The 24,499-nt window shown below is 44.4% G+C and overlaps 2 protein-coding genes across 6 annotated transcripts in view; one reads left to right on the plus strand and one right to left on the minus strand.

Moving 5' to 3' along the window:
* Window positions 1-24,499, plus strand: part of LOC135173778 (nipped-B-like protein) — a 265,346-nt gene that overhangs the window by 6,889 nt on the left and 233,958 nt on the right. The window lies entirely within an intron of this gene.
* On the minus strand, window positions 16,984-23,268 carry LOC135173794 (uncharacterized). Of its 3 annotated transcripts, none has more exons than XR_010301436.1 (2): window positions 22,631-23,268; window positions 16,984-17,075 (listed from the first exon to the last, which is right to left on the minus strand). XR_010301436.1 is itself a non-coding variant. In XM_064140949.1 (2 exons), the coding sequence occupies exon 1, from the start codon at window positions 22,592-22,594 to the stop codon at window positions 20,411-20,413; it is 2,184 nt and encodes a 727-aa protein (XP_063997019.1). In that variant the 5' UTR covers window positions 22,595-22,623; the 3' UTR covers window positions 17,001-17,075; window positions 20,331-20,410. The 3 variants fall into 3 exon arrangements, 2 of the variants coding, with proteins under 2 accessions (XP_063997019.1, XP_063997018.1); XM_064140949.1 differs by lacking the exon at window positions 22,631-23,268 and adding an exon at window positions 20,331-22,623 and having other exon boundaries at window positions 17,001-17,075; XM_064140948.1 differs by lacking the exons at window positions 16,984-17,075; window positions 22,631-23,268 and adding exons at window positions 17,879-17,968; window positions 20,331-22,623.

A 24,499-nucleotide genomic window follows, 5' to 3' on the forward strand; every position in this document is an offset into this window, starting at 1 on the left:
GACATTTTATTCAGATTCCTTAGTAAAAAAGTCTAATGTCCTAGAGAAGGCATCTCCTTTTACTGTGTAACTGACTTGTTTAATGATGCGTCATGTGCCATATATGAGGCAGGGATTGTGTGAATAACAAAACCAATATATGATCATTTAATGAATGGCTATTATAATGCATAGGGGACTGAATTGTAAGCAAGCAACTATAATTCTGACATTTCTTAATATTTCAATTCTTGGTTTTATAGTTTTAACCTTTTGTAGCTTTTAAAATAATGTAATTTATCAAGCTCTTTCAATGTTAAACACATCTGTGATAGTACCTCTCATATTTGAGCTAAGTCTCAATAGAACAAGGGGACATAGTCTCAAGTTGTGCCAGGGGAAGTATAGGCTGGATGTTAGGAGGAAGTTCTTCACAGAGTGATTTGCCATTGGAATGGGCTGCCCAGGGAGGTGGTGGAGTCACCATCCCTGGAGGTGTTCAGGAAAAGACTGGATGAGGCACTTAGTGCCATGGTCTTGTTGATTGGACAGGGCTGGGTGATAGGTTGGACTGGATGATCTTGGAGGTCTCTTCCAACCTGGTTGATTCTATGATCTAATTTCTCTCATTAAAATATTCCATTTGGCCTCAAACCTGCACAAGGCTGAAGAGGAAAAATGCATTGTATAATCTGAGACACTGGAGCTGGGTAAGGCAGCCTGATCTACTCCCCACATAGCCACCAGTGCAACTAAGAAAAAGTGACAGGTGATAGGAGTAGGTGATGCTTCTGAGATGCACAGAGGCACTCATTTGCTGACTCTGGTGGGTTAAGGAACTCCCCCCCCACTAGTGAAATTTACCAGATGAGCTCAGAGGGCTTGGAAGTAAGATAAAGCTGTATTTACAGCAAAGCTAAATTGACAAGCATATATACACAATATATTTACAAGTATTTGCAATTATATACAAATCAGAAAATACTACAGAAATCCAAACTCCCCTCCCAGTCAAAAGAAGTCCAGCAGGGGCTCAAAGCCACCCTCTCTCTCTCCCAGATAGATAAACAATTAGCAAAGCTTACTTGTTATCTGTTAGTGGAAGATATTAGAATGGAGCAAAGGAGATGTGAAAGGAACAAGGGCTCTGAGACAGAAGAAAGAGAATTATTTACATTTTGGCTTTTTATCCCTTTTAACAAACCACTTTACCATCATTTTCTTTTCACAACCAGTGATCTAATTTCTCTCATTAGAATATTTCTATTGGCCTCAAATCAGCACACTGACCTGACCTGCTCTCTAGAGAGTTTTACTGCTTACCTGGGGGCTTGCATCAGGGATGTCAACCAGAGGTGGTCAAACCTTGTGCATCTCACTGACAAATATCCACTGCTGCTGTTTCACATGGGCACCAGTGATATAGCCAGGAACAATATGAAGACCAAGAAAAACTACAGGGCTCTGGGTGTGGTGGCCAAGGACTCTGGAGCACAGGTATTCTTTTCATCAGTCCTCTCAGTCAAAAGGAAAGGGATTGAATGGGCCAGTCAAATTGGGCAAATCAAATGGTTATGGGAGTGGTGTCACAGCCAGGGCTTTTGCTAGACTATGGTATTATGAATATTAAATAATATTAATATCCAGGCAAGAAATAATAAACTATGGAAATTGTTTATTAATATTAAATCTCAACGGTAAAAATATAAGGTTTGAACGCATGGTTGTGGGTATTTACACAGAGGAAACAGGGAATTTAAACAATAAAACCAGAAATGCAAACATTAATTTGAACTTTTGGAAAGAGATCCTTGTGGTCAATATGCTGCTTGTCCTCTAGGGGGACTCGAGAGGCTCCTTTCTGCCAACGCAGAAGGCACAATCAGTTAGTTTATAGTTACAGAACCAAACCAGAACTTTACAAAGAGGCTTTTTAAAGAATATTTACTCACAAATTTGTATCTCTGGATTTCCAGGGCTGCATTATAGTCCCAGTCAGTACCCAAAGACTTGGAGGGGTTGCTGTCGGTGGTTTAATAGCCATTTGAGTTTTTTGGAGTTTCCTCAGAGCTCTAGCAGGATGTTGGGGGTTAGATGGTCTCTGACCTGGTCTTGATTCCTTCCAGATCTCCAGATTCCTCACAGAGATTTGCAGGTGTGCAGACAGACACAATGTTTTGCTGATGGCTAATTTTTGCCTACAGTGTGGAGGCACTTAATGCCTCTCCCTGGTAAACTGAGGCATGTCAGTTTCCAGGTGGGCAAGCTTGAAGCATCAAAGCTTGTTACACAGCAAAGGTGGTCTGGAGCATGGCAGCATGATGAGGCAAAGCACACCACATTGTTTTATGACTCATATCTATTAATTGTCCAAGTGTGATGGCTCCATTTGGCCAATCAGAATGGCACTTTGCCAAAACTGACCATATTAGCTGAAGCCAGGGCTTGCTTTACCCTTATTTGGGAAAACACAGGCCATGCATAAACAAGTGTATACACCTTGTTTTTCCGCCAAAGCAGACTTGGTGGCTTCAGGCCTTTTGTCTTATTTCCTCACTTCAGCAGAGAGGGAAGGGGATCATGGTATCATACCTGGACAAGCCAAGACATGTATTAGGCCTATTTTGGCCTTCCACCACACCTGGGAATCACTTTGAGAAACCCACTCTCCTGGGGGCTGATATCCAACTCTTGGAGAATGGGAAGAGCATCTTTAGACAAAGGCAAATTTATTGAAAAGGATTTAAATTAAAGTTGCTGAGGGAGAGATCCTCAATCCAGCTCACTACTACCACTTTGAGGCCAGTACCAGCAACAGATTCTTAGAGCCTAGAGAAGGATTGCAGGCCAGCAGGAGAGCACCTGAAATGCAGGAAAAAGCAATTCCAGACAGTAGGGCAGCTTCAACAGGGCCCAAACTTCAATGGTGATGTGCAAATACAGGTAGCATGGGGAACAAACAAGAGGAGCTAGAGACATGTACACTTGCAAGGCTACAGTGTTATTGATATCATTAAGATGTGGTGGGATAGGTCCTATGACTGGAGTGTTGGGATGGAGGATTACAAGTTCTTTAGGAAGGACAGTTAGGGAAGATGAGGAGGAAGTGTTGCCTTCTATGTCAGTGACCAGCTGGAATCTGTGGAGCTCCACCTGGGGATGATTAAAAGCTTGTGGGTTAGAATTAAAGGTAGGGCAGGGACAGGCGATATTATAGGGGATCTGCTACAGGCCACCTGTCATGGGTTAAGTTGAATATTTGCTGCTGTTACTCAAAACCATCCTGGCTTGTGCCAGCTGTAGCAAAGTATTATGGGGTTCGAAGTTCAGATTGTAACATGAGAGGCTTCCTGTTCTGATTGTTGCTTTTGGGTTGTGGTGGGTTGGGAATTTGCCCCTCCCCCCAATAAAATTTACCAGACCAGCTCAGATGGCTTGGAAGTAAGATAAAGCTATATTTTACAGCAAAGCTAAATTTACAAGTATCTATAAAAATATATATGCATGTAATTGTATACAATTTAGAAATAATACAGAAATCAAATCTTCTTTACGAGACAAAGAAAAAAACCCAGAAGGGGCCAACACCACCCTTTCCTCTCCCCAGACGGAAAACCAGCAAGATCTCACATGTTATCTGGTTGGTCAAGGTTAGTACTTAGGTGAAGGAACAGTGAAAGAGGCCAAGAGAACCAAATTGTTTATACATTGGCTTTTTATATCAGTTAGGAAAACAGTGAATGATGCAGACTTTATCATTATTTTCTGTTACAACCAATGCTCTAATTTATTTAGATTGTAGCTTTCAAGAAAGTCCTGATTTCTCTTACTGGAAATTTCCTAGAAGCCTTAAACTACCACATGGGTGTTTTTCTTCAGGGATGGCAGCAAAAGGGGTTAGGGTTGGGTAGCACACTGATTTTGGTGTTTTGCTTTTTTCCTTTCCTGGTATTATTGGTTCCTCTGGTTCTGCCACACTGCAGTTCCTGCACTTTTCTCAAAAGAACAGAGGTGGGTTGACCATTCCACTTATTCACGTTCTCACCAAATTGGTCATGCAGGATTATCCAAAGATAAGATTGCTGCTGTCTGGGTTGAACTGGCCTAATTTGAAATGGCCTCCTGGGAGGTGGACGTCTGTTTCTGATAGCTATGACATTGTGATGGTTTGGTGTTCCCCACCCCCCCACATGTTAGAAATCACTCAGACTAGACTCAGCCGGCTCTGGAAATATGAATGAAGCTTATATTTACAGCTAGCACAATATACAAGCAGATATTTACAGTCTATACAGTTATATACAGAAATAGACAAGGTAAAAGGTGATACAGAAACACAACTCCCCTCCCAGAAACCTGAGTCCCCAGGAGGGGCTCTCAACCACCCCTGCACCTTCCCCCTACCCCTCTCAACCTTACCCCAGTCCTAAGGAGGAATAGAGGTTCGGCCAAGAGGTTAAGAAGCAAAGTGGGTTAGGCCAAATGGAAGGTGAGGTTAGGGAGTAAGATGCTGCTCAGCCAGCAGCCCAAGCGAGAGTGAGAGAAAAAATGGTGAGAGTGTTATCTAATGTTTTCATTTCTTCTTCAGTGAGACTGTGAGCGAAGTAGACATCACCATTGTTTTCCTTTCACAGCCTGTAATCTACTTCTCACCAAAACATTCTAGCTAGGCTCAAACTAGCACAGGCATGTATCATTCAGAAGGGGATAGAGTGGTGTCTTTCTCCTTCACCAACTTGGACGTGGCGATTTTAAGTTCCTTCTTCATCTCTTTCATGCCGTCCTTCATGTCTGTAGCCAAAGTTTTTATAACTGAAATCACTGAATTGTGTGACAAACTGTCCTCCAGCTGCCTCATTTGGTCAGCAAATTCACCAACAGTAGGAGGCGTTCTTCCATCATTTATTTTCTACAGTTCTGCTTGCCAAGATATTAGCATAGGATGGAGGAGGAAGCTTAATAAGCTTCTTTGTAAGACCTGTTCCTACAGGAGTATCATCAAGGTTCTGTGTGCCATGATCTCCATGAAGTATTTTTTCCACAGCAAACTCCTTCAAAAGCTTGATTCCCTGGTCGATGGCAGATCATTTCTTAGGGTTCCATGGTAAATTATTCCTGGAAGGGTACCTCATTAGCACAGCCACTAAGAGGTGTGTCCATAGGGTGACTTTACCAGTAGGACTCACTACGTTTTTATCGATTTTGCTCTCTTTTGCAAGTGAACCTGTTTCACAGACTCGTCACCTACCTCTAGAGCACTGGCACCTATGTCGTAACATCTTCCTAAACAACCCAGTACTTGTGCACTATCTCCTCTATGAAAATCCTTCCTTAAATGCCTCATCTCCTTCTTGGGGATGTCAGCAGACTGAAAGTCATCCTCATCTTCTGAGTCTTCTTTTCCAGGGTGTTTTATTATAAGTTTCTGGAGGATTTCCCTAAGCTCATTGGAACCTTCTATTTTGACTGGTCTCTGTCCTCTTTCTTCATTCTCTTTCCATGGCTTCAGTTCCTGAGCAATGTTCCTAAGGCTAACTTTCTCTTCCTCCTTAGCTGTATCTTCCTCTGCATCATCCTGATTGAGCATCACTGTCTTTCTGAGTTTGCTGTTTTGTCTTTCCCTTTAATGGAACAAGGACTCTAGGGAGTCTTCTAACACTGGTCTGTCTGTATTCTGCTTTGCGTTTCGGTGGAGGAATAGGAGTAGGTTTAGCAGCGGCGGGGGCTGGAGTAGAGGCAGCCTTTTCCACAGCCACTGCTGGTTCAGCAGAAACAAACACGGCTTGGGAGCTTGCAGTCTTAGTGGGAGCGGGTTCATGCTGGGACCCCGCCACAGCTCCTGGAGTCGTTTCCGTTCCAGCTACTGTGAGCGGAAGTTTCTGTGCCTCGGTAACCTCTGTAATGGCGCCTGAGGGCGTCAGACGCAGCACCGCCCCGCACCCGGGACAGTTTGTATACATGACTGGTGCTGACTGAACTGCCTTCTCCCTCTGTGCGCCTCCCGAGGGCGGACTGCCGATGCTGCTATCCGCTGCAGCTTGCGACTGTCCCCACACAGAGGCTTTGCCGCTGTCCCCCCGCCCCCCGCCAGGGGCTTTGGTGCCGCTCGGAGCCGTGCTGCTTGCCGCCGCAATCTGCACAAAGGGCTGCCCACCGTTTCCGGACAGAGCTGTGCTGCTGATTACCGCTGGCTCCGTCCCCTCTGCTCCCCCTGCCTCACTCGATACTGACCCGGACCTCCTACGTCTTCTACGAGGAGGATTCATCCTTAAAGTGATAGTGTGGAATTTCTCCCGCCAAGCATTTGGTACTAAAGTCACCACAGTCAAAATATTTAGATGTAGTGAGGAAACTAATTGGATGCTCTGTTTTCCAAATAAGGTATTGGTAACAGGAAACGAAAATTCGGCTTATTCATAAGAGAAATAAACAGATTAATTTGTATATCTTGCATATCCCACAAAATCAAGGCAGTAATTACTGGACCTCCCAGACATTGCCTTTACTCAATTCCACAGCCTCCTGGCAAAAAAATTCACAGATATATGAATACATGGAGGAGACCAGGCATTGGTAAAACAGTATTGTCAGAACTGGAACAATCAAAGGCCAGAGTAACCAAAACAACTTCAGTTTTGCTTCCTTGTTGATTATTAATAAATCAAGCCAGTGCCATATTGAGCATGCCAATAAAATGTGGTGGGTTGAAATTACCCCCAAAATAAATCACCAGACTAGCTCAGAAGATTTGGAAGCAAAACAAAGCTGTATTTACAAGCAAGCTAGAAGCGTAAAATACAATGTATAGGTACAAAATATGTTAACATATACCTACAATTATTTACAAATCAGAAATAACAGGAAACTCCCCTGAACAAACCCAGAAGGGGCTACCAGCAATCTCCTCCTTCCCCCCTTTCCTGGTACCTCATAGATGCAATATGCATTCAGAAGGTCAGGAAACAGATATGAAAGCAATGCAAAGCAGAATCGCAGCGAGAAGCAGCAAAATGGCCAAGAAAAGTTTGTGCAGCAAATTAAATACTAAACCAGCAAACGACTGGAATGATATAGACATATCTATTATTTTTCTTTTGCATCCAATCTCCTATTTTATTTACCTTTTACTATTTTTTTTATATTGAACATCTCTGGAATGTTCTTATTTCTTGTTTAAAAATAACCCTCTAGCCTGGTTCTTAAATATAAACTACCACAGACTTCTAGAATTTGCTTTAGATATTATTGCTCTGGCCTTGGGGAAAGGGATAGACTCTGGAGGTTGCTTCCTGTCCTGTCTTTTACGATTAAATATTTTGATTTTTCTTTGGTGTTTAATGTGTACTTTAATCACTTAACATCATGAAACCCTGCTCCAGAGAAAGAATTCTTAATTTCCTCATGGGCTTTTCTATGACATGTATTGTAATACTTCACAAATACTTGTTCATAGAATCAAAGAACTTTAGTGGTTGGAAAGGACCTCCAGAGTCCAACCTCCCTGCCAAGGCAGGATCACCTAGGGTAGTTCACACATGAACGCATACAGACGGGTTTTGAAAGTCTCCAGGGAAGGAGACTTCACAAGCTCTCTGGGCAGCCTGTTCCAGAGCTGTCACCCTCACTGTAAAGAAGTTTCTCCTCATGTTGAGGTGAAACCTCCTATGTTCCAGTTTGTAGCCATTGCTTCTTGTCTTATTATATTTGTAGAAGCATTTCCTGTTCTCCTGAACAGCTAAAGACAAATTAATTTCCACTTGGGCTTTGGCCCTTCTAATTTTCTCCCTGCACAGCCTCACAACAGCCTTGTAGTCCTCCCAAGCGGCCTAGCCCTTCTTTCAGCGACCACAGACTCTACTTTTCTCCCTAAGCAGCATCCAGACCTCGCTATTCAGCTAGGCCCCTTCTTCCCCACTGACTCGTCTTTTGGCAGATGGGGATGGCTTATTCCTGTGCTTTTAAGACCTCCCTCTGACCCCTTCCCTCCTTGGCCCTTCACAACAAGCTCCAAAACAGGCCAAAGTCTGCCTACTGGAAGTCCCAGGCAGCTGACCCCCCCATCTTGAATAAATGCGAACTCTGTCATTTCATGATCGCTGTGCCCAAGAAAGCCCCCAACTGTTGCACCCCCACAAGTCCTTCTCTGTTCACAAACAGCAGGTCCAGCAGGCACCTTCCCTAGTTGGGACCCTCACCATCTGTGTCAGGAAGTCCTCCTCCACACACTCCAGGAACATGAAAACTGTTCCCTCTCTGCTGTGTTGTGTTTCCAGCTGACATCAGGGAAGCTGAAGTCCCCCACAAGAACAGGGGCCAGTGCTCGTGAGACTTCTGCCAGATGCCTATATAATATTTTATCTGTCTCTTCATCCTGGTTGGGTGGTCTATAACAGACTCCCACCAGAATATCTGCCTTGTTGGTCTTGCCCTTGATTCTTACCCATAAACATTCAACTCTATCATCACCATCGTTAACCTCAAGACAATCAAAATGCTCCCTGACATACAGGGCCATGCCACCCCCTCCCCTTCCTTGCCTATCCCCTCTGAAGAGTTTGTAGCCATTGATTGTGGCACTCCAGTGGTGTGAGACACTCCACTATGTTTCTGTGATGGCCACTATATCATAGTTTTCCTGACAGATAATGGCTGCCAGCTACTCCAATTTGTTTCCCATGCTGTGTGTATTAGCATAGATGCACTTCAGTTGGTCTAAAGGTCTTGCCACTTTTGTAGGGAGAGGTCCTAATATCTACCTGGCTGTTCTCAGGTGCTCCTGTGGTTACTAACCCATGAATAACCCTTGTGTCTTTACTGTCATGTGGATCTCCATTCCCTACCTCCACTGATAGGGCAGGGCAGACCAACAGACCTTGCCAGCACCCCATCCTTCAAACACCAGTGTGCTGCCCTTTGGCTTATTTCTACCCATTCCAATTTTGTGCCCTTCCCCCTTCTGATCTCGTTTATTTGGGTCATGTCCTGTGAGTTTTATGTGAAAAGTTTACTTTTATTTCCAATTCATTTGTGTGTTTTTGAGGAGGTAAACATCCTGTTTTCACAGGAAGAGACATTTTTCTGTGTTGCTGCTACTTTGCTGATCTCCTTTCAGTTGCATGTGTTATCATAGAGGTTGGTGATAAGTTCCAATTTGGAAAAAAGGAAATTGATTCTATTATTTCTACGATAGCAAAGCTGTAGAGAACCGAGACATTTCTCAGAGGAGAGGTATGATGCTGGACCTTCTTTTAACAAACAAAGAAGGCGTGGTCAAGGATGTTAAGGTACAAGGCAGCATTGGTTGTTGTGACCATGAAATGATAGAGTTTAGGATAGTTAGGGACAGAAGCATGGCAAGTAATAAAACTTCTACCTTGAACTTAAGGAGGACCAACTCTGTTCTATTCAAAGAACTACTTAAAAGTGTCCCTTGAGCTAGGGTTCTAGATGGTAAGGAGATCCAAGAGAGGTGGTAAATAGTCAGACACCACCTTCTCTTAGCTCAAGAAAAATGTATACCCTTGAAAAAAAATCTAGTAGAGGAGGCAGGAGATCTGCATGGATAAGCAGGGAGCTGCTGGAAAAATTCAAATGGAAGAGGGAAGCATACAATAATTGGAAAAAGGGTCTGGTCAGTTGGGAGAACTATAGAAATACTGTCAGGGCATGTTGACATGCAACAAGAAAGGCCAAAGCTCTCTTGGAACTAAACTTTGATAGGGAAGTGAAAAGGGCTTCTTTAAATATATCGACAGTAAAAGGAAAAATAGGGAAAAAAGTGGTGGGAGCCCTGGTGACAGACAGTGCAGGGATGGCAGAATTACTAAATGGCTTCTTTGCTTCAGTCTTTACTGCTCAGACCAGTCTTCAGGAATCCCAGACACTGGAGGTAAGAGAGCAAAAGTGGAGGGAGGAAAACTCTCAACTGGTCAGTGTGCATTGGGTTAGAGATTGCTTGGATGGAACAAAAATGCAGAAATCCATGGGCCCTGATGGGGTGCATCCAGGAGTGCTGAGGGAGCTGCTGCTGCTGTTGCTGTACCACTCTCCATCATTTTTGAAAGATAATGGAGAACAGGGGAGGTGTCTGAGGACTGGAAGAGGCCCAATCACGGAACCTTAGAGGTTGGAAGGGACCTCCAGAGATCATAGAGTCCAACCTCCCTGCCAAGGCAGGATCACCTAGGGTAGTTTACACATGGACACATTCAGACAAGTTTTGAAAGTCTCCAGGGAAGGAGACTTCACAAGCTCTCTGGTCAGCCTGTTCCAGTGCTCCGTCACCCTCACTGTAAAGAAGTTTCTCCTCATGTTGAGGAGACCACACCTTGAGTATTGTGTTCAGTTCTGGGCCCCCTAGTTTAGGAAGGAGATTGAGATGCTTGAGCATGTCCAGAGAAGGGTGACGAAGCTGGTGAGAGGCCTTGAGCACAGCCCTACGAGGAGAGGCTGAGGGAGCTGGGATTGGTTAGCCTGGAGAAGAGGAGGCTCAGGGCAGACCTTATTGCTGTCTACAACTACCTGAGGGGAGGTTGTGGCCAGGAGGAGGTTGCTCTCTTCTCTCAGGTGGCCAGCGCCAGAACGAGAGGACACAGCCTCAGGCTGCGCCAGGGGAGATTTAGGCTTGAGGTGAGGAGGTCCATGAATTTGGGTGTTTTAGTTAGTACAAGTGGTACAAGTTCTTACAAGTATCCTTGTCCACTGGATATTTCTTAGTAGAGCTTTGAAGAGGGAGAGTTAGCCCTCTTAAAATCCAGGGTTGAAATTTTACTGATCACCACACTTTTTTGAAAAAAAAAAAAAATCATAGGATCAGCCAGGTTGGAAGAGACCTCTGAGATCATCCCGTCCAACGTATGCCCCAGCCCTATCCAGTCAACTAGACCATGGCACTAAGTGCCTCATCCAGGTTTTTCTTGAACATCTCCAAGGAAGGTGACTCCACCACCTCCCTGGGCAGCCCATTCCAATGCCAATCACTCTCTCTGTGAAGAACTTCCTCCTAACATCCAGCCTATAATTACCCTGGCACAACTTGAGACTGTGTCTCCTTGTTCTGTTGCTGGTTTAATGGCAGTGGAGACCAACCCCACCTGGCTACAACCTCCCTTCAGGTAGTTGTAGACAGCAATGAGGTCACCCTTGAGCCTCCTCTTCTCCAGGCTAAACAACTCCAGCTCCCTCTGCCTCTCCTCATAGGGTTTGTGTTCCAGGCCCCTCACCAGCTTTGTTGCCCTTCTTGGACACGCTCCAGCACCTCAGCATCTTTCTTGAATTGAGGGGCCCAGAACTGAACACAGCACTCAAGGTGTGGCCTGACCAGTGCTGAGTACAGGGGCAGAATAACCTCCCTTGTCCTGCTGCCCACACTGTTCCTGATGCAGGCCAGGATGCCATTGGCTCTCTTGGCCACCTGGGCACACTGCTGGCTCATCTTCAGCTTACTATCTATCAGTACCCCCAGGTCCCTTTCTGCCTGACCTCTCTCCTGCCACTCTGTCCCCAGCCTGTAGCACTGCTTGGGGTTGTTTATCCTTGGGGAACACCACTAGTGACTGGCTGCCAACTGGATGTGGCACCATTCACCACCACTTCCAGACAGTTCTTGAGTCATATCAGAGTGAATCTGCCCAAGCCAGGAGCTGCCAACTTGGCTAGGAGCTTGTTGTGGCAGATGGTGTCAAAGGCTTTGCTGAAGTCCAGGTAGACTACATCCACAGCCTGCCCCACATTCACCAGGCAGATAACCTGATCATGAAAGGAGATCAGGTTGGTGAGGCAGGACAAGCCTTTCCTAAACCCATGCTGGCTGGGCCTGATCCCTTGGCCATCCTGTAGGTGCTTTGTGATGGCACCCAAGATGACCTGTTCCATGGCCTTGCCTGGCACTGAGGTCAGGCTCACAGGTCTGTAGTTTTCTGGCTCCTCCTTTTGACCCTTCTTGTGAATGGGCATCACATTGGCAGCTTCCAGTCTTCAGGGACCTCTCCAGTGAGCCAGGACTGTTGATAAATGATGGAGAGTGGCTTGGCCAGCTCAGCTCCAGCTCTCTCAGCACCCTAGGGTGGATCCCATCCGGTCCCATGGACTTGTGAGGATCCAAGTGGCTCAGCAGGTCCCTAACTTCTTCCTCATGGGTTACAGGGGGACTGTACTGGTCCCTGACTCCATCCACCACTTCAGGAGTCCAGCTGTCCTGGAGACAACCTGTCCAACTACTGAAGATTGAGGCAAAGAAGGTGTTAAGCACCTCTGCCTTTTCCTCATCCTTTGTCACTCTATTCCCCTCTCTATCTAATAAGGACTGGAGGTTGTCCTTGGCCCTTCTCTTGCCACTCATATATTTATAGAAACCTTTTTTACTCTCCTTAACAGCCGTGGCAGCCTGAGCTCCAAATGGGCTTTTTCCTCTCTCATTTTTTTTCTACAAGACCTAGCAACTTCCTTGAACTTCTCCTGGGACACCTCCCCTCTCTTCCAAAGGTGATACACTCTCTTTTTTATCTTTAATTCCTTCAGCAGCTCCCTGCCCATCCAGTCTGGCTGCCTCCCTCCTCGGCTCGTCTGCTGGTAGAATGGCACTGCCTTCTCCTGTGGCTGCAGGAGTTCTTTCTTGAAGCAGGTCCAACCTTCCTGGACCCCTTTGTTTTTAATGGATGTTTCCCAAGGAACTTTCCAAGTTAGTTCCTTAAATAGGCTGAAGTCTGCCCTTTGGCAGTCCAGTCTGGAGGTTCTGTTGATGCCCCTCCTTTTGTTTGTTGATACTAAATTCTAACATGTCATGGTCACTACAGCCAAGATTACCCCCAACCTTAACATCTACAATCAGTCCTTCATTATTTGTTAATATAGGGTCCATCGTCTTTCTTCTCCTTGTTGGTTGTTCAAGTACCTGCAGGAGAAAGTTGTTCTCAGTGCACTGCAGGAACTTTTGAGACTGTTTATGCTTGGCTGTGTGGTCTTTCCAACTGATATCAGAGTGATTGAAGTCACCCATGAGCACCAGATCACTTGATCTTGAGGCTACTTCCAGTTGCCTGTTAAAGGCCTCGTCAGCAGCTGCTTCTTGGTTTGGTGGCCTGTAGTAAACACCCACGGGCATATCATTCATATTTGCACATACCTTGACTCTTTCAATGCTTTCATCATCTCTTCCTGGATTAAGCTGAATGTATTCTAGTTGCTCACTCACATAAGTGTAACTCCACCACCTCGCCTTGTCAGTCTATCCTTCCTGAAAACTACATAGTTGTCCATTACCACATTCCAGTTGCACGAGCTGTCCCACCACATCTCTGTAATTGTGATGAGATCATACCTCCTTTAGCTCAGCCACTAGAGGGAGAAGGTCATTAACCTGGTCACAGTGCACACAGGTGTAGTTCCTGCACTCTAACAAGTGAGAGATTCCAGCACTCCCCACAGCCAGGAGCCTGGACACCTGTATGTTTATGTCTGACCTCTGTCTGTCTAGACACAGTCGTTTTGGAAACACCTTTAGGCCGAGTTACAACCATTGTTGTTCCTGCCTGGGTGACCTATCTGGAGAAAACTTCAGTAACAAAACCCACGTGACTCAGCACCTCCCTCTACTGAATTTCCTGAGGCATTAAAATCCCCTGCCTTGGCTGTCTCCACCTACGCTTCACCTGCTCCTTCTCTTAAGAGAGACAGGCTTAGGGAAGGGGGATGTGCTGCCGTGCAGGATATGCAGTTCCAGTCCTGGTCTTGCTGTGGTGAGTAGAGCAGAACCCAAAGCTGAGCTTACAGACACTGAAAGCCTTTATTAATAGTAAAAAAACTTAATATGCCCATGCTGCTAATCATGTCATCATAGGTTATCTGGCTTATCAAGGTGACGTTGATGGTCCTGGATTTTCCAGATCCTTCCACTTGCCCTTCTTGAAATATAGGTGACATTTGCTTTCTTTCAGTTCTCTGGTACCTCCCTCAATCATCTTGGTCTTTCAAAGATTATTGAGAGTAGTCTCATGATTACATTGGCCAGCTCCTTCAACACTCATGGATTTATCTCACCAGGTCCCATGTACTTGTGCACATAAAGTTTGTTTACGTGTTCCCTAGCATGATCCTCCTCCACCAAGGGTAAGTCTTCTTTACTTTGGATTTCCCAACTGCCTGGGATTCCTGCAGGCCAGTCTTACCAGTTAAGACCAAGTCCAAGAAAACATTGAGTACTTTATTCTTTTTCATGTCTTTTGTCTTTGAGTCTCTATTCCCATTCAGCTGCAGGTCCTCATTTTCTTTAATCTTCCCTTTGCTACTGATGTACCTGTGGAAACCCTTTTTGTTGCACTTCACATTTTCACAACACAGCTCCAGATAGGATGTGGCTTCTCTAACCCAAATCCTTGCATGGTCTTGGATCACCTGATCTTGCTTATGCTTCTCTATTTCCTTTCTACATTTGAGTTTTGTCAGGTATCCATGCAGATCTTTGTTTGATTTCCAGCACATCAAGATGGACCATTTTTGAGCTGGGAGAAGGCAATCATCAAAAAATCGACCGCCTTTCCTAAATATCTCTTCTCTCCAGGGCAGTATCCCAAGAAATTGTTCCAAACAGATTCCTGAACAGGCAAAGCCTGCTCTCCTTTTGTCCATGGTTATGACCCTGCTATTTGTTTTGCTCTCTTATATTGGGATCTTGAACTCCACCAACTCGTATTCCTGCAGTCAAGGCTGTCCTAAACTCTAGAAACCTTGTGAATTACTCGTGCCCTACTGTTATGGGTTTAAGAACTGGGATGTCTTAACCACCGAGTACAGTCCTCCAGGGACTAGATAGTCCAGAAGGTGGACACCAGAAAATGTAATCTTTTTTGTTTCATTCCTGTGATGGTTTGGGGGTTACCCCGCCCCTCCCACACTTTGTATTTGCCCCAGCTAACTCAGACGGACCCTGGGAATATAGATGAAGCAATTTATTTACAGCTAGCAGAATTTACAAGCAGCTATTTGCAATATATACAGTTATATACAATTATATACAGAAATATACAAAGGATAAACAATACAAAAGCACAACTCCCCTCCCAGAAACCTGAGTCCCCAGGAGGGGCTCTCAAACCACCCCAACACCTCCCCCGGCCCTCTCAACCTTACCCCAGTTCTCAGGAAGAAGAGAGGTGCAGCCAAGAGGTTAGGGAGCAAGGTTAGTAGGAGCAAGGTTAATGAGATGTGACTAGGTGTCGCTGTTAGGCGCTGTTAGCATGCTGACTGTTCCCAAAGTTGAGGAAATGGACTTACAGAATCCAATATGGATTGTAAATGTAAGACGTTTAATACACAAATCAGAAGGCTTTTTATACTATTACAGGATTACATGTCGATTTCTAATTGGTCCATGCAATACATTTTTGTGGTTTAAAGCATAATCATTAGTAGATACAAAAAGGTATTTTTATAAGCAGTACGTGTGCTCATATATCAAACCCTACATTTCCAGATGTGCAGATCCTTTGTTCTATGGTATATTCATGACTGATTCATTACTTGTTTTACTTTGCACAGCTGTATCACAAGGACGCAACATCCTCAGGCCAACTCTGCTTTTTTTTTCATAGAAAGCACGAAGCGGACACAGTGTCCTTGGGCTGAGCGGTGTCTTACCCGCTGTGTTCCAATCGCCTACATATCGATTGCAAAGCAACAGCCCCTACAAAATTCCCCACATCTCCCCCTTTCTTTTCAAACACTGTAGCAGCGATCCGATGCATCTGCCAGGATAGACATCGGAAGATGCAGGGTCCTAAAAATAACACAACAATAACAATAAGCAATACTATTCCTACAGTTTTGATTAACTCTTTTGCCCAAGCTGAAATTCCCCATGACATTAGCCAATCATCAAAGGGGTTATGATTCGCTGTAATTCTCTCTGTATGATGCTGAAGCCAGTCTACCTTTTTATGGATTGAATCACTATGATCAGACAAGTTAAAACAACACATTCCTTCTACCTCTTCACAGCCTTTTCCTTGTACTAAAAGCAAGTAATCTATAGCTGCTCTATTTTGCAGGGTAGCCTTTCGCAAACTATTTTGATCTACTGCAAGCTGAGAAATAACACTAGTAGTAACATTAGCTTGTTTTGCTGTCCAACATGCTAATCTCTGAATGGCTGACAAGGCATGTGCTGTTCCTATAGGAGGAAACAATGCTCCAAAAACTCTTGCTGTATGAGACCAAAGTTCCACTTCATCACTACAATCAGAGGTTAACATTTCTACATTTCTACGATTTCTTAATAGAGTAGCACTACTTGCAATATGATTTCGGATAAATTCTGAAGTAGGAGTTAGCAAAGAAAGGTGACCAATGTAACATGGCCCTCCGTTACTTTCTTTTGGGATTCCAAGCCACGCTCTTCTACCACAAATCAGGAACACATTTCTAGGCAATCTTAAGGCTTTGGTAATGTTAAGGCACATACCATTTGTGTTCCAACCATAAACCGTGTCTTTAGCACAAAAATCAGAGGTACTCCAATAAGGAAAATGATAGGATGTTAGATCTGTTATTTGACGATTCGTCAGATTGTACGAGCCAAATATCAGACATCCTGACTGATTTGGCATTCTACTTCCTAACAGGTTGAACTCTTGAGGATCCCATGGTAAAGGGTCATTGAGGCTTGCAACTATTAATGCCATACAATGACTTATACTTTTTGCTGTAGAACAATCTTGATGTGTGAGAGATGAAAAGGAGGCTACCAAAGTGTGTTGATCATCAAATGGCAACCCTATCAGGCATGTTTTAAATGGGTCTGTGGCTGCTGATAAGTGTAAGCAAAAGGATGGGTTATTTGTCTCCTTTGCCCAATTCACCCAAAAGTTGTCTTCACTACCCCACCCAAAATTCTCCTGCACCACAAAAATAATTACAATAGCAGATAACCAATACATATTGTTCAACATTTAGCTCAGATCAGTTGTCTCTGGTGACGTTGTGTGCAGCTTCTAAGTCAGCGATTTCTTCTATCGCCGTTTGATCATCCTCCTTGTTTTCCTTGGTTTCAGCATGTAGCCAGGGTCGCACCCACTTGGCTGGCAACCACCGCTCTCCGTCCTCTGTAATGACACAAGCATACCCACGACCCCAAGTTATTAATCTCCATGGTCCATTCCAGGTGGCTGATGAGGGGTCCCAAACTTGCACAGAAACGTGTGTTTCTTTTAAAGGATTGTTTTGAGTAAAATGTCTAAAGATAGGGGTTGACCCAACTTCTTGATTCGACTTTTGTGACCAGAGTTTCCAATTTAAAACATAAATGGCCTTTGAAAGAATATCGTGGGGGGAGTGGGAATGGGAAAACTCCCCCTGTCTTTGAAAAATGGCAATATATCGTTTGAGATCAGAATGCTTTCTTTCAACAATTGCCTGTCCTGTACTATTGTAAGGAATTCCAAATAAATGTTTGATATTCCAGGCTGAAAGAAACGCTTCAACAATTTGGCTTTTATAATTTGGACCATTGTCTGTCTTAATTGTTTGGGGGTTTCCTAATACAGCAAATGCCATTCTCCAATGTCGACACGTTGCTGACGCCCCCGATGATGTCATGGCAGATGCCCACAAGGCTGAACTATAGGTATCTACTGTGACATGAACATATTTTAGACGTCCAAATGACGGAACAATTGTAATGTCTGTTTGAAATAACTCTCTTGCCTCAGTCCCCCTAGGATTAGTGCCTTCTGATTGTAGGGGTGAGACCTTGGCACAATCAGGACACGAGGCAATAATGCCACGAGCAGTTTGCAGAGATATAGAGAATTCCTTAGACAAACTTTTTGCAGATTGGTGAAAGAATGCATGACTTACTTGTGCTTGCTTAATTGCCTGAGTGGCTGATTTGATAGAAACAGAAGGTTCATCAGTATCATTTTGCTGGGCTCCAGCACTCACCACCTCATCGGCTTTCGCGTTTCCTTCTGACAAGAATCCAGGCAAGTTAGTATGACTACGAATATGAGTACAAAAATATAAACATTTTCTGTTTAGAATCAAATTCAACAATTGAATAATCACAGCTTCAATAACCTTGTTAGAAATGTGTCCAATAATTGACTCCTCTACTCGATTCACAACAGAAGCTACATACATAGAATCAGTAATAATATTTACAGGGATATTTACAAAGTCTTCAAACACCATTGTTACTGCTTTGAGTTCAAGGCATTGAACAGAAACTCCTTCTAGTTCTTTCACTACAGTCTTCCATTGTTTGGAAGTGTCACACCATTTAGCATAGCCATATTTGTGTGTTTTCCCAGAAGCATCAGTAAAAACTGTAACACCATTTTCAATAGGTTGTTCACATTTCAGTGCTTTCTGGTTTAACATCAATTGAGTACCAAATAAAGGAAATGCAGGATAATGATTATCAATAGATGTAGCAATCACTGCAGTAGCAAAAGAATATGACATGTTACACCATTCTTCTACCACTGATTTCATTGCAAATGGTAACACAATCTTAGTTACTTCTACCCCAAAAACATGACGTACTCTACGTTTTGCCTTTAACAGCAAGGAACCAACAAGGTCAAGTTTGTGTAACAGTGATGCATGAGGCTGACTTTTTGGAAATAACCACTCCAATAGTAGGAATGTCTTCTGATCCTGTTCCTGTCCTATTGCCAAATAGTAATCATTGTCTTGTTGGCATAAATAAACATTGATTGGCAAGGCAGTATTGTAACGATATGCTTGTAATTCAGCTATTTTGTTATTAATTTTTTCAAGTGCCTCATAGTGCTGGTTTTGCAAAACTCTAGGTTCTGCTGGATGTTTTGATCCTTTTAGCAACTCTCTAAGGGGTTCAAGATCTTTATTAGTAATCCCTATCCATTGTCTGATCCATTGCAATTCTCCTAATAATTTTTGGACATCGTTCACTGTTTCTATTTTCACATGTAGTGTAATTTTTTGAGGTCTGATTCTGCTTTCTGTCACTATCAGTCCTAGATAATTCCATGGTTCTTGGGCCTGAATCTTATCTTTTGCAATTGTCAATCCCCAGTGCTTAAGAGTCTGTGATAATGTAGTCTTTTCAGTTTCTGTTAAGGGAATGGGAGAAGCAATCAAGATATCATCCATATAATGTAATACCACGTATGTAGGGTGTGAACTCTTCCAATTTTGTAATGCTTGGTTAACATACCATTGACATATGGTTGGGCTATTACGCATTCCCTGTGGCAGAACTATCCATTCAAATCTTCTCATGGGGGCACTGTTATTCTTTGATGGTATACTAAAGGCAAATCGTTGAGTATCAGCAGGATCGAGTGGAATACTAAAGAAACAATCCTTAAGATCAATAATGTAGACAGCCCAATTAACAGGTATTGCAGCTGGAGAAGGTAGGCCTGGTTGTAACGCTCCCATTGGCGTCATTTGCTCATTAACAGCACGAAGATCGTGCAAAAATCGCCATTTTCCTGATTTTTTCTGTATAACAAAAACTGGAGTGTTCCAAGGACTAAAAGATTCTTTTATATGGCCTTTCTCTAATTGTTCATCCACAAGCTGGTTCAGGTGCTCCAATTTTTCATCAGTGAGCGGCCACTGATCAACCCACACAGGCTTATCAGTTTTCCAAGTCAGCTTAATAGTGGGAAGAGCACCTTTGTCAGTGGCCGCTATGGAAAAGGAGTAGACAAAACAAGTTGCCATTGGGAGAGTACATCTCGACCTAGCAACCATAAGGGTGTGTTCATGATTACAGGTGTTACTTTTGCAATGTTCCCCTCATTGTCTTTGATGTCCAATAACACAGCACTTTTTCTCATTTCTGCTAGTCCTGCTATTCCCAAAACCTTCTCAGATGAATTTACAATTGGCCACGCTTTTGGCCAATATGCAGCTGGCACTATAGTGACATCTGCACCCGTGTCAATCATCATCTCAACTGTAATGGTTTTAGGGGTGATCTGAGTGTCGGGATGGATAATGGTAACAGAACGTGTAGGTTTGTTGTTAGTTATCACCTCAGAGAAAGCTATTAGTGGCTCTGTAGACCCAAACCCTCCTGTTCCTCTGATTTTAGGTGTTGAATGTGGTACACAGGCTTTGAAAGGAATCAATTGTGCTATCTTACTGCCTTTTGGAATGGTAATTGGTGGTGTAAAAACATTAACCATAATGTGAATAACTCCTGTGAAGTCACTATCGATTAATCCTGGTTGTACAAAAATTCCAGTTCTTGTAGCTGAAGATCTTCCTATTAGCAAGGCAGAAAGTCCATACCCTAATGGTCCTTTACTGGTAGTAGGGATTAGTGTAACCTCCTGTGTTGTGATTGTTATTGTTTCACTTACGACCAAATCGAGGCCAGCGCTTCCTCTGGTGGCGGCGAGTAGATCGTCGAGGCAGCCTCCGTTGTGGGGGGTCCGGTCGCTTAAGATGAGGTCTGAGCCGCGCCCCCCACGCGGCCTCCCCCGTTTCCCTGCTGGGGCACAAGAGGTGTTCCATCCTTCTTAAATCGGGATTTGCAGTCTGATGCTCTGTGTCCGAACTTGTCACACTTGTTGCAGGTTCCTGCGAATGGAGAACTCATCGACGATACTTGGTTAGTAACAGCCTTAATTGTAGGACAATGCTTTTTAAAATGTCCCGTCTGTCCACATTTAAAACATACAGGATTTGAGCCCTTGTCCCCCTTTCCTTGTGGCGAGCATTTGGACAATGCAGCTGCTAATGCAGAGGCATGAATTCGAGCCTTTTCCTTCTCTTCTTCCATCGGGGCTCGAGAACATTGTTCTACCATTTGCAGTAAAGAAGCAGCAGGGGGTAAAGTGGCAATTAACCTCCGACAGGCAGCATTGGCATTTTGCATAGCAATCTCTTTTACCAATGTCTCTTTCATGTTGGCTGGAATGTCAGGTGCCATTTCAACACCTTCTGTAATTCTGTCAACAAATGCCATAAATGACTCATTATCTTTCTGTTTAATTTGCAAGTATGGTTGTTTTGGAGTGCCGACCTGTGGCAAACTGGCGAAAGCTTCAAGGGCAGCCACTTTGCTTTGAGCCAGAATTCGCAAGTCTAGCGCAGCTTGCCGCTGTGGGTCAACGTACTGACCGTTCCCCATCAATTGCTCTAGGGAGGCCACCCGTAAGGGATCTCCGTGCGGCAGTGTCAAGTTATCAAGCTGTTTCTGCTCTAATCTTTCCTGCCACTTGTTAACAAACATCATATAACTCGTAGGTCCCAGCATCAGTTCAAACAGATGTTTAATGTCTGTGGGTATTAGTGTCTGATGTTTTATAAATGTTTCCATCTGTCTTCTGACCAGTCGATTGTCTATTCCATAATCTAAAATTGCTTTCTGTATTTTGGCAACTGTGGTCCAGTCTATAGGCTGCCAGTTTCTCTGTCCATTATTATCAATAGTTACTGGTGCAGCTGTAAACTGAAAATCCCCAGTAATTTCAGCATTGGTTACAACTCCCTTCCACCGGTTTGACATGTCAAAGTTGGGATCTTTTGGAATGTAATCAGAATTTCTCTGTTTAGGAGTCTCCTTTGACTTTTCCTCATTCGCTTTCCCTCTCCACCACTTCCAGACATTATCCACCATTCCACTTGCTGAATCCTCTTTCCTTTTATACTGAGGATACAATGCAAACCAATCTGCAAGCTTTCTCTTATCCTCCGCAGACAGTCTCGCTTCTGAACCATACTTAGACCGCAAATACCAATCGCCCTCCTCTATGTTCATTTCACCATCTCTGATACTTTGTAACACCCGTTGACGAACCCCTTCCACTGACATTTTACCATCTGTATTTTTCTCTTCAGTAACAGCAGCAGGGTGAACACAATTACCAGACTCAATCTTTGTTAATTGTTTCTCAACATTTTTCAGACCTTCAACAATAGACTTATGTGCCTTGCGATAACTCTCTTTAACCACCCTTGATTTGGAACCTTTATCCAACCGTTGCATCTCATTCAATAGTTTAGTCATTGCATCTGCCTGCTCATGTAAAAGAGTCTTTAACTCCTCTTCCTCAGGAGGCAGAGGGACAGTTGCAGGATCTATTTGCGGAGCTGATGGTACCGCTTGTCCCACTTCCATAGGCTCGGGGACTTGTGAACCTCCCGCTCCCTTATCGGGGTCCCAATCAGGAATGAGATAATCGTAAGGACCTTGGGTAGCAGGGCAAACAGTTTTCGTCTCAGTTTTTATCTCAGTTTTTGTCTCCGCGGCAGTTTTTGTCTCCGCCCCCGATCCCGATGTTACTTTATTTTTAGCGTCTTTCAAGATGGTCTGAATTATTGCTTCAACTTCTGCCTCCGCTCCTATTTTTTGTACTAAGAGACTGATCTGTCGATAGGTTGAAGCAAGTCTTTTTGCTTCTTTATTATCAGTCTGGACAGATTCCCATATTTCCTCCCCTATACGCTTCCACGTCTCGTCTTTAAAAACTTGTGCAGTTTCCTTGAGTAAGCCTCTACGGCGTGCCCAAGACAACAAATCTGTCACTAGAGCCCGATCCAGCGGGTCTCCAGCTTTCTGTCCAAATTTCAACAAGGCTTCAACAGAAGCTTTCTCTATTCCCGGGGCCGTATTCCCCATTCCGCGCCTTTTCCCTGCTCAAGGCAGCCGACTCACCCGCTGAGTCGAAAATCCGTGGTACCACTCACGCCTCTCTCGGACGTCCGGCCGCAGCCGCCGCGGAATTTCTTTTCTTTTTCCCCGCTTTGCAGTCAGCTCAGCTCTCTTCCCGGGTATCAGGTCTCTTGCTGATCACGTCGGGGGTCACCAGATGTCGCTGTTAGGCGCTGTTAGCATGCTGACTGTTCCCAAAGTTGAGGAAATGGACTTACAGAATCCAATATGGATTGTAAATGTAAGACGTTTAATACACAAATCAGAAGGCTTTTTATACTATTACAGGATTACATGTCGATTTCTAATTGGTCCATGCAATACATTTTTGTGGTTTAAAGCATAATCATTAGTAGATACAAAAAGGTATTTTTATAAGCAGTACGTGTGCTCATATATCAAACCCTACATTTCCAGATGTGCAGATCCTTTGTTCTATGGTATATTCATGACTGATTCATTACTTGTTTTACTTTGCACAGCTGTATCACAAGGACGCAACATCCTCAGGCCAACTCTGCTTTTTTTTTCATAGAAAGCACGAAGCGGACACAGTGTCCTTGGGCTGAGCGGTGTCTTACCCGCTGTGTTCCAATCGCCTACATATCGATTGCAAAGCAACAGCCCCTACAAAATTCCCCACAACTAGGTCTAAGGCAAAAGCAAGAGTGAGAAACAAAATGGAGAAAAAGTCTTTCTTCTTCCCAGAGCTCTCAGCGAGACTGTGAGAGAAGTTGACATCAATTGTTTTCATTTCACTGCCTGTTATCTAGTTCTGTTACCAAAACATTCTAGCTTGCTTCAAACTAGCACAATTCCCATTCTCCCTTCCCTATATAAACTGGCTCCACAGGTAGTTTCTCCCTTTTTCTCCCTCTCTCTGTTTCCCAGCACAGACCCTTATCTTTTGTGATGCACAGGGGAGTTTGTGGCCTTCTTCAGCCTGTACAAAGCTAATCTTTGCTGTGTAATTCGGGCCTGGTATGGGGGGGGGGAAGCAGGGATACTTTAGCAAAGCCTTTTACACTGTCAGCCACAAAAAGCTCCTAGCCAAGCTGGCAGCTCATGGTTTGAACAGATTCACTCTGTGCTGGGTCAAGAACTGGCAGGATGGCAGAGCCCAGAGAGTGGTGGTGAATGGTGCCACATGCAGTTGGCAGCTGTCACTAGTGGTGTTCCCCAAGGATCAGTGCTGGATCAAGAACTGGCTGGATGGCAGAGCTCAGAGAGTGGTGGTGAATGGTGCCACATCCAGTTGGCAGCTGTCACTAGTGGTGTTCCCCAAGGATCAGTGCTGGGCCCAGTCCTGTTCAATATCTTTATTGATGATCTGGACAAGGGGATTGAGTCCAGCATCAGTAAGTTTGCAGATGACACCAAGCTAGGAGCAGGTGTTGATCTGTTGGAAGGTAGGAGAGCCCTGCAGAGGGACCTGGGCAGGCTGGATGGGTGGGCAGAGGCCAATGGGATGAGATTTAACAAGGCCAAGTGCAGGATTCTGCACTTTGGCCACAACAACCCCAAGCAGCACTACAGGCTGGGGACTGAGTGGCTGGAGAGCAGCCAGGAGGAAAGGGACCTGGGGGTACTGGCTGATGGTAGGCTGAAGATGAGCCAGCAGTGTGCCCAGGTGGCCAAGAGAGCCAATGGCATCCTGGCCTGCATCAGGAACAGTGTGGCCAGTAGGACAAGGGAGGTTATTCTTCCCCTGTACTCAACACTGGTCAGGCCACACCTTGAGTGCTGTGTCCAGTTCTGGGCCCCTCAATTCAAGAGAGATATTGAGGTGCTGGAGCATGTCCAGAGAAGGGCAACAAAGCTGGTGAAGGGCCTGGAACACAAACCCTATGAGGAGAGGCTGAGGGAGCTGGA

Source organism: Pogoniulus pusillus, assembly GCF_015220805.1.
Source record: "Pogoniulus pusillus isolate bPogPus1 chromosome W unlocalized genomic scaffold, bPogPus1.pri SUPER_W_unloc_1, whole genome shotgun sequence".
NCBI lineage: Eukaryota > Metazoa > Chordata > Aves > Piciformes > Lybiidae > Pogoniulus > Pogoniulus pusillus.

Coding starts and splice junctions, on each gene's coding strand:
- LOC135173794 (XM_064140949.1), bottom strand. CDS start 22,594: ATGGGGAATACGGCCCCGGGAATAGAGAAAGCTTCTGTTGAAGCCTTG.